General features: G+C 40.9%; 1 protein-coding gene across 1 annotated transcript in view; it reads left to right on the plus strand.

Moving 5' to 3' along the window:
• Positions 1-10,404, plus strand: part of PRPS1 (phosphoribosyl pyrophosphate synthetase 1) — a 19,152-nt gene that overhangs the window by 2,678 nt on the left and 6,070 nt on the right. Inside the window, exons 2-4 of the mRNA XM_007100759.3 lie at positions 7,459-7,642; positions 8,803-8,901; positions 10,022-10,146. Coding sequence (XP_007100821.1) covers positions 7,459-7,642; positions 8,803-8,901; positions 10,022-10,146 — 408 coding nt within the window. The remainder of the gene's footprint in view (positions 1-7,458; positions 7,643-8,802; positions 8,902-10,021; positions 10,147-10,404) is intronic.

Genomic DNA, 10,404 nt, shown 5'->3' on the forward strand with positions numbered 1-10,404 from the left:
ATTTATTTATTTATTTATTGGCTGCGTTGGGTCTTCCTTTGCTGTGCGCAGGCTTTCTCTAGTTGCTGCCAAGGGGGGCTACTCTTCATTGCCGTGCGAGGGCTTCTCATTGCGGTGGCTTTTCTTGTTGCAGAGCACAGGGTCTAGGCGCGCAGGCTTCAGTAGTTGTGGCTCGCACGCTCTAGAGCGCAGGCTCAGTAGTTGTGGCGCACGGGCTCAGTTGCTTCGAGGCATGTGGGATCTTCCTGGACCAGGGCTCGAACCGGTGTCCCCTGCATTGGCAGGCAGATTCTTAACCACTGCGTCACCAGGGAAGCCCCTGCTGTCCTGTTTTTGAGGAAACATACATACATATATGTAGGTATATGACGCACACAAATAGCTATGAGAGGTTAAAGGCTCAGACTCTGGAATCAGAGAAGCTGGGTTTGAATCCTAAGCCTTTCTTTGCCTCAGTAATCTCATCTCTAAAGTAGCATCTACCCAGAGTCTATTGTGACAATTAAATGAGATAGGAGTAAAGTTCTTAGAAAATTGTCTAACAAATTCACAGTGTTGGTAAGGGGTGGTGATGGTATTGCAGAAAATGTGGAAAATATAGAAGAGGACAGAGGGGGGAAAAGACATCCCAAATAATTCCACCACCCAAGATAAACTTAACATTTTGATTTATGAACTTCCAGATGTTTGTTTATATACTTTTTTAAAAAAGTAAGATAGGTTGTTTATAGCTTTCTTCACTCAGCAATATATTTTGAGTAGTTTCTCCTCTTAATATTTAGTCTACATGGTTTTAAATAGCTGTATAGTCTTGTCATGGTTTTACTATAATTTTATATAACCAAGTCTCTATTAGATATTTAAAAGTTTTGACCTGATTCTTTTATATGAAAACTTTTGAATGTAAATCTTTTGACTGTTCCTGATTATTTCCTTAGGATAAATATCTAGAAGGGGAATTACTAGGTTAAAGGGTATACACCACTTCTCAGGCTTTTTTTTTTTTTTTTAATTTTTGGCTGCGTTGGGTCTTCCTTGCTGCGTGCGAGCTTTCTCTAGTTGCAGTGAGCGGGGGCTACTCGTTGCGCTGCGCAGGCTTCTCACTGCGGTGGCTTCTCTTGTTGCGGAGCACGGTCTCTAGGCACACGGGCTTCAGTAGTTGTGGCACGCGGGCTCAGTAGTTGTGGCTCACGGGCTCTAGAGCGCAGGCTCGGTAGTTGTGGTGTACGGGCTTAGCTGCTCTGCGGCATGTGGGATCTTCCTGGACCAGGGTTCGAACCCGTGTCCCCTGCATTGGCAGGCGGATTCTTAACCCCTGTGCCACCAGGGAAGTCCCTCTCAGGCTTTTTATTTTTTTTATTTTTTATTTTTTGTGGTACATGGGCTTCTCTCTGCCGTGGCCTCTCCCGTTGCGGAGCACAGGCTCCGGACGCGCAGGCCCAGCGGCCATGGCTCACGGGCCCAGCCGCTCCGCGGCATGTGGGATCTTCCCAGACCGGTGCACGAACCCGTGTCCCCTGCATCTGCAGGCGGATTCTCAACCACTGCGCCACCAGGGAAGCCCAGGCTTTTTAATACTTGTTGCCAAATTTGCTTTCTAGAAAAGTTGAACGAGTTCTGCTATCAGCAATGATGATATGAATAATAATTAATAAATAGTGAATGCTTAAAATGTGCTAGTTCCTATGCTGTGCACTTTATACACATCTAATATTTAATCCCCTCAACACTGCTCTGAGGGGGTACTCTTACTATCCCCATTTTATGGATGAAGGAACTAAGATTCAGAGGTTAAGTAACTTGCCCAACTCTGAGTATTTTCTTTAAATCTTTTGCTGTTACAGTATTCATCTGGCTTTTGAAACTTCTGAATGTACTAAATTTTTTTTTTATTGAGGTGTAGTTGATGTACAATATTATATGCTTCATGTGTACAACAAGGTGGTTCACAATTTTTAAAGGTTATTATAAAATATTGGCTATATTCCGTGTTGTACAATATATCCTTATAACTTATTTATTTTATACATGGTAGTTTGTACCTCTTAAATCCCCTACCCTTGTCTTCCCCTTCCCCCTTCCCTCTCCGCACTGGTAACCTCTGGTTTGTTCTCTATATCTGTGAGTCTGTTTCTTTCTTGTTATATGTACTAAATTTTTGGACTCAATTCTCTTCAATATTGTTAAATAACTTTGGTTTATTTGGTTACTCTGGATAGGCTGAGAGGGGGATGACTTTAACCTTGGTTGCCTAGGATTTTCCTAAGAACTATAACCTTTGTTAGTTAATCCCATGTATTTTGCACGTGCCAACATCCATCTAAATCCTTGAGATTTTCTTAAGAATACCACCAATCAAAAGGCACTTTTAGATTCACTTTATTTCCTTTCTATGTTTAACATTTTGTGCTTGTCAGATGCAATTATGTCTGATGCTAAAGGAAAGGGTAAAGGAGAAGCCAGTTTTTCTCACTGGATGGACATAGCCAGTCATCTGGCCTCCCCAGAACAGCTGGGAGAATCATTGGCCCAAAGCCATTTGGAGGACATACCATTAGCTAGAGGGAAAGAACAAGGATTGTTACCCTTTCAGTTGCTAAACCAGGTCTTTCCACCTGGTAGATGATTATATTTATTTATTTTTGGCTGTGTTGGGTCTCCGTTGCTGCATGCCGGCTGGCCGCTACTCTTCGTTCTCTTCGTTGTGGTGGTAGATGATATTAAGAGCAAACAAGTTTCAGGCACACCATCAATTCTTCTACCATCCATCACTGCCTAACTTATCATCTCTTAGAGGAAACCATAAGAATGATATTAAGGTTTTTTTTGGATTCACTGAACTGTTTATTGACCGAGCTGTATAATCTAAGTGTACTTCATGGGCTTTTTAAAAGGCTTTATGCAAGTCTGTACGTCATAGAACTAACTGGAGGGAAAGATTGGTCTTGATTAGTGAGATTAGAATTATGTACAGTAAAACAAGGCAGTGTCCTAGTTTATGTGTACCACTTTATTTTTAATATAGTTAAATAACTTTTTTAAGTTATTAGATGCATGTCTGGTCATAACATCCTTCTGTGCTTGAGGGTACGTGCTAGTCCTAAGTGTGGCTTTGGGAAACGGCTGCACTGTTGGTTGCTTATTAGGTGATATAATACAAAAATGGTACTGGTGATTGTTAGATGGTGAGCTGGTGACTTTTTTTAAGAATGACTTTTCAAACCTTATGTGATGTTAGAATATACTTTTTAAAAAAATCACTTCTACTAAAGTTATGTATTTAGCAAATGCTCTCTGATGTTTAAGTTGGCGGTGAAAATTTAATTTTGTAATTAATACCATACCTGCTTTCAAGAAAGGATTTAAAGTGTTTCATGATAGTCACAGGTACAAAAAGTTTAAGTAGATACATCAGAAGCCTGTTAGAACAAAGTACTATAGTAATTGTGCCAAGAATTTGGCATAAAGTGATTACTGAAGTTGATTTAGTGTCACTTTAACTGTATCCCTTGGCTTCCCGGCAGCCAAAGGGATAAAGGCATATGCAATGGATTATGTAGTTTTCATTTTCATAAAACTCTTTAGATACTTCCAGGCACAAAATTCTACGAATTTTATGGGTGGGGTCCTTAAATAATGATACCGAGTAACATAATGAACAATGTAAGCAGTTTTGTGAATATTTTTTATGTTGACTTTGGTAGTTGAGGCATTTGTAAAAAGAGATAAGCCACCATGGTCTTAAATATGTTGTTTTCTGGTCTTACTTGATAATAAGACAGCTTTAGAGTAGATAATTAGCCCATCCCTTATACTGTCTTGGATCAATTATCAAACTGCTCTTCCCTGGCTCCTAATCAAACAGTCTGACTGGTGAGTGAATGTCTGGAGCACAGATGATATTCTGTGTTCCTGACTGGAACAAGAGCCATAGGTTTCCCACACCAGGTGTAGAGGACATGATTGGCTTTTTATTGGCAATCAATATGCCTGACTTTCATTCTCCCCCAGAGAAGTGGAGAGCTTGGTCAAGGAGGTGAGGTGGCAGGGGGGGCAGGGAGTGAAAAATAAAATAAAATTTCTTCAGTTTTGAAGTTGCTGGCTATTTGAAGTACTCAGTCAGGGCCCTAGAGTTCTACGCCGTAAAACACAGAAGGGACTCAGCCTGGAACCTCTCAACGGGCAGGCAGCGTTAGTAAAGGAGATCTGGAAGTCCCTTGAAACTCCCGCAGCCTCCTGTCTGGGCCCGCCACAGTGAGGAACTTGCAGAGCAGGCTCACCTCCACAAGGTGTTATTTAGTCCTGTCCCTTTGAGTGGTTTTTTAAAAAAATTTAACATGTAATCAATATAAAAAATCGATATATTTTTATTTTATTTATACCAGCTTCACAGTAAGGTGTGGTATTTCACACTTACCGTGCATCTCAGTTCACCTCCCCAGTCACACTAGTCACATTTCAAGTGCTCAACAACCACTTGAGGCCAGTGACTCCCTTATTGGCCAGTGACGCTCTAGGGCCTACACTTTGGATAGCACGCAAGTTGCTCTTCCGGGAAGCCCTCCCTGGCCCTCTCGTGCCTGTCCGTTTGAATTTAAAACAGTGTCTCCAGAAAGCAATTTTGGCATTAGCATAGTTGACATTGCTGACAGATTTACTTGTTTCCTAAGGCTGATCTTGGTGATTAAGAGATATCTGTTCAGCTGTGTCTTGGGGGGGCCACAAAATTGCTGTTCGGTTCATCATGTTGCTCAGCATCACTATTTCAGGATCCTGCCGTAAAATTCTTTGTAGCCATTGCATCCTGGTGGACCCATCAAGTTGTACTTCCACCCAAAATTAAATATCTGTCAGCTGGGTATCTGTAAAAGGGTATGAGCAGATCTGTCAAAACCGTTGGAAGAAACACGTTGGACTCACTTACCTCTAGTGTGAGGTGAGTTACTTTGTGAGGGACGATAAACCTCAGTCTTCTAAATTTTCACAATAGCAGGCCTGCAGAAGGTTCATAAGTGAGCAGATGCAAGAGGCAGCCTAATCCTGAGTGGTATTCATTCATTCATTCGTTCATTCTTCCTGTTATAGAACATTTCAAACATATACAGAAGTAGAGAGAATAGTAAATGATTTCCCTGCCATGCACCCATCACCCAGTTCAGCAGTTATCAATTCACGGCTAATCTTGTTTCATTTATTATTCCCCCCCCCACAATTGGATTATTTTGAAGCAAACCTTGATATTATATCATATCACCCATATACATTTCATTAACTAACCACAATACCATTTTCTTGCCTGAAACAAATTAACAGTAATCTCTTAATATCAAATAATTAGCCAGTATTCACATCTGTCTCATAAATGTGGGTTTTTTTAAACAATTTGCTTGAATTGGTATGCAAATAAAGTCCATACAGTGCAGTTGGTTGATTTTTAAAAATGTATTTATTTATTTATTTGGCTGCATCGGGTCTTTGTTGCTGCATGCGGGCTTTCTCTAGTTGCGGTGAGCGGGGGCTACTCGTTGCGGGCTTCTCATTGTGGTGGCTTCTCTTGTTGCGGAGCATGGGCTCTAGGTGCGCGGGCTTCAGTAGTTGTGGCACATGGGCTCAGTAGTTGTGGCTCGCGGGCTCTAGAGCGCAGGCTCGGTAGTTGTGGTGCATGGGCTTAGTTGCTCTGCGGCATGTGGGATCTTCCTGGACCAGGGCTCGAACCCGTGTCCCCTGCATTGGCAGGCGGATTCTTAACCACTGTGCCACCAGGGAAGTCCCTCTCAGAATTTATTTATTTATTTGGCTGCATTGGGTCTTAGTTGCAGCATGTGGGATCTTCATTGCAGCATGTGAGATCTTTCGTTGCAGCGCATGGGCTCTTCATTGCGGCACACGGGCTTCTCTCTAGTTGTGGTGCATGGGCTTCAGAGTGCAAGGCCTCAGTAGTTGTGGTGCACGTGGGCTCTCTGGTTGTGGCACGCAGGCTCTAGAGTGCACGGGCTTATTTGCCCCGCAGCATGTGGGATCTTAGTTCCCTGACCAGGGATCGAACCCGCTTCCCCTGCGTTGGAAGGCAGATTCTTAACCACTGGACCACGAGAGGAGGCCCCAAGAGCTAGCTTTTTGTTTCAGTGGTTTTTCTCTGTTGTTTTACTGTCTTTAACTTCATTGTTTTTTGCTCTTATGTTTATATTTTCTTCTGCTTACTTTGGGTTTATTTTGCCCATTTTTCAGTGCCTGAAGGTTTACCTCCAAACATCCTGAACAAATGTGTTTTCCTCTTTGTTCTGGCTACCAGGAATCTCAACTTCTCTGTTCTAATTGGTTTCTGGTTTGATTTTTACCAATTTGCTTTTATTTTTCTTGCTTTACAATATAAGCTAACCCCATTTTTTAAAAAGTAGGATCCTGGGATTGGAGACTCGGTGCTTTCACTGCCGAGGGCATGGGTTCAATCCCTAGTCGGGGAACTAAGTAACAATTGTTACTTGGATTGGAAAGGAGTAAATTTTAAATAATAATTAGCTCTTATATCAGCTTCTGGCAATGGAATTACTTCTTGTTGAAGAAGTTTTTCTCTTCATCAGTACAGGTCATCAACTGTTCTGGTCCACTTGCCTACACACGCTACACACGCTACACACGCTACACACGCATGCATGCCGGTACACCCACACACACCCCCCCACCTCACCTAGAGGATTATTTGGGGAAATGGTGTTGCTTTGAGGTGTCACTGAGGTTATTATTTTTTAATAAGTTATTCTTGGTAAGGATCCAAGTATGAATGTTAAAACTTTCATTTTATGGCAAAATATAGTGTTACTCCATAATTAGAGTAACTTCCTGTGGAATTTTTAAAAATAAGAATTACTGATTGGACCAGAGTACAGTTAGCATAGAATGAAGGCAGGGACCACATCTGTTCTCCATCCTGTCCCTGGCACCAAGCAAAGTGATTGGCGATGAACATTTAATATTTGTTCAGTGAACTGCCAATGTGGTAGATGTAGTACTATCTTCTGTAGAAGGCATCATTATAGAATGGTAGTGATTCATTCCTTATATGAGCTTTCTACTTCTTTTGTTATATATGGATTGTGACAGTCATAGATGCTATATCAGATTTGCATTCAATATATGAAATGAGATACAGCCTGCCTACTGAAATTATAGTCCAGTTACTTCTAAGTGCCTTAGCCAATCTTTTTCATGTCATGTCACCTATAAAAGCAGGTAATATCTGTATAGTCCACTGGAGTAAACTGAGGCAGTAAACTGTTTCTGTTAGAGGGACTCCTCTGGGGAATCTCCTGAAGTCTGAGGGGATCAAGTCCACATGCAGCTGTAACCCATTCATAGCATACTAGTGGGGAAGCTGTGTTTTTTAGACCTTACTGTCTGTAGATGTACAGTATAGTGCTTTAAAATCTATTGTTTTTGTTGTCCTTCCTTGTCCTGTAGTGTGGAAATTGGCGAAAGTGTGCGTGGAGAGGATGTCTACATTGTTCAGAGTGGCTGTGGTGAAATCAACGACAATCTAATGGAACTTTTGATCATGATTAATGCCTGCAAGATTGCTTCAGCCAGTCGGGTTACTGCAGTCATCCCATGCTTCCCTTATGCCCGGCAGGATAAGAAGGATAAGGTAGGAGCGGAATCTCTTTTTTTTTTTTCTTTAATTCTTTTTTTAAAATCAGGGGAAGCAGGAGCACTTGCCCAAAGTCAAAAAACTTCCTTAATTATCAAAGGTATATTTAGAGGATATTATTTTTTTTATCTTAGGCATTACCTGAGTTTCAAAACAATTGGCGTGATTGGTTTGTATAAAGCAACACATTTGCGGTCTGTCTGTTTTATTCCAGTCATATGTATGTGACTTTTGGCTAACTCACTGCTATTTTCTCATTGTATCAGCAAGACTAAGCGCCAGCTCCCATGGAGTAGAATATTTTTTTAAACTATGGTAGCTCCTCTGGGACCCTCTTGGTTCTAGTTGTGACCTCTTCATATAACTTGAAGTCAGTTACGTGAATACTTGGTCTCATTACACACATGCGAACACACACACACACACACACACACACACACACACACACACACATCTAACCTTATTTGGAGTATTAGAGGATAAAGCATATATGTAAAACTTTGAAGGTCTATTGTAATTGATGCCCAAATTTTACATACAATGCCTGGGAGAAGGCCAGATATTTTTATTTCAGTAAAATACAGTGCTCCTACAGAGTAGAGTAAAGGGCATGGGCCTTGCTATTTTATGGTGCAGCCAGGTGTGTTTACCTGTTATTAAAGGGGGTTGAGGTTACTGGAACATTGGCCTCCGGATGAGTAAGGGAGTGGTGTAATTTATAAAATAAAACTATAATTTCCATCCTGTGATGTGTCTTTAAATGTTGACACGTTAGATGTTACACAGGTTTGAGTATGCATGGGTTAAAAGAGATTTTAATAAAATTCTTTCAAAAAAGATTTTTAAAGTCTGCCTAATTTAAATAATGGAGCACTGGAAACACTTGAATAGGCAGAAAATATGTACATGAAGAAAAAGAAAGGTAGGGAAGGTATTTTCTTTTCTGAAATATGTATCTTGATTTGGAAAAATGATAATCCACTTCATATTTGTGCCAGATTGTGATCTACTCAAAGTCAGTGGCTATGTCACTTTTTATGAATTTCCTGGTAGCACAGTACCTTAAACACAGTAGGTGCACAATAAATAAGTGCTTCTTGAGCAAATGAATTATTTCTCAAATTGGCTTTTTTTTTTCTTTCCTCCCCTACATTTAGAGCCGGGCTCCAATCTCAGCCAAGCTTGTCGCAAATATGCTGTCTGTAGCAGGCGCGGATCATATTATCACCATGGACCTGCATGCTTCTCAAATTCAGGTATCAGTGGAAGCTAAGTATTAGCTTAGGGATTATTAGGGATTAGAAAGGGGGTAGGAGAGGACTGAATGCTGAAAACCGTAGGGAAGCAAAAACTGCCCAAGTACAGCTCAAATAAACTAGACATTGATGACATTTTCAACATCCTCACCTTAAGCATAGATGATGATCTTAGTCACGTGGGGTGGTTAGACAGGGAGGCCGTCTGGGATTCTGGGAAGCATGTAGGCTTTGGCATCAGACTTAGTTTGAATACTGGCTCTGACACTGACTAGCTTTGTAACCTTGGGCAGGTTATTTAACTTCTCTGAACACACACTGCTTTGTTATTGTGAGTATCAAATAAGATATTAAATTCATAGTATAACGCCTGGCTCATGAAAGGTACGAAATAAATGGGAGCTGTTATTGTCATCATTAAATTTAGAGCCATAGATATTGGAACCTACTTTCTATCCTAAACAGAGTTAGGGGAGCAGAATACCACCTTATAGTTTATACTTTTTAAAGAGACTTTGAAATCATTATCATTGGAGGCTTCTGGGAATTCAGTGAGATATAGGACAGGTGATTATACCTATTTTATAGAAGAGGAACAGATTACTTGTGAAATACAAGTAATATGTAGCAACTAGTGTTAGAACACAGATCTCCTGACTTCTAGTTACTGTGACCATTTATTGTAAATGGCTTCCATTAAGTTTATATACCATAGCATCTCTAACCTGTTTACCAGTTAGTTTTTGCTCCTTAACAAACCAGCCCAACATTTAGTGGCATAAGGTAGTAAGCATTTATTACCTCATGGGTCTGCATGTTGGCTGGGTAGTTCTGGTCTTGGCTGGACTTGGCCGTTTTTCCCAAGAGCTTGCTCATGTGCCTGTGGTCAGTTGTGGTGTAGCCGAGGCCTGGCTTTGCCCGTCGTGGCTGGGCTCTCTTGCACAGCCCAGATTCGAGGAGGCTGTTTTTACAGTCTGCCACACCGGGCATACCTTCTGATCAGTTTGAATGTTTCAGTAAAGTATTCTGTGGGCAAGTTGCTATTCTCTTTGTGTTCATTATTTGTAAATGGAAGAGAAGGAAAACAAGCAAAACTGACCCAGCTTCTTTCTTTCTGTAGGGCTTTTTTGATATCCCAGTGGACAATTTGTATGCAGAGCCAGCTGTCCTCAAGTGGATAAGGGAGAACATCTCGGAATGGAGGAACTGCACGATTGTTTCACCCGATGCTGGAGGAGCTAAGAGGTATGGTTGAAAGTCATGTTATTCCCAATGTACTGGGGAAAAGCTTTCAGACAGTTGTGTCAGGAAACGATGTTTCTCTATTGAAGTGAGTTTTTCTCTTCTTGAAGTATAGTTGATTTACTATGTTGTGTTAGCATCAGGGGTACAGCAAAGTGATCTGAAAAAGACTACACACACACACACACACACACACACACACACACACATATATGTATGTATATATATATATATATATATATATATATATAGTCTTTTTCA

The sequence above is a fragment of the Physeter macrocephalus genome, chromosome 21, assembly GCF_002837175.3.
Source record: "Physeter macrocephalus isolate SW-GA chromosome 21, ASM283717v5, whole genome shotgun sequence".
Lineage (NCBI taxonomy): Eukaryota > Metazoa > Chordata > Mammalia > Artiodactyla > Physeteridae > Physeter > Physeter macrocephalus.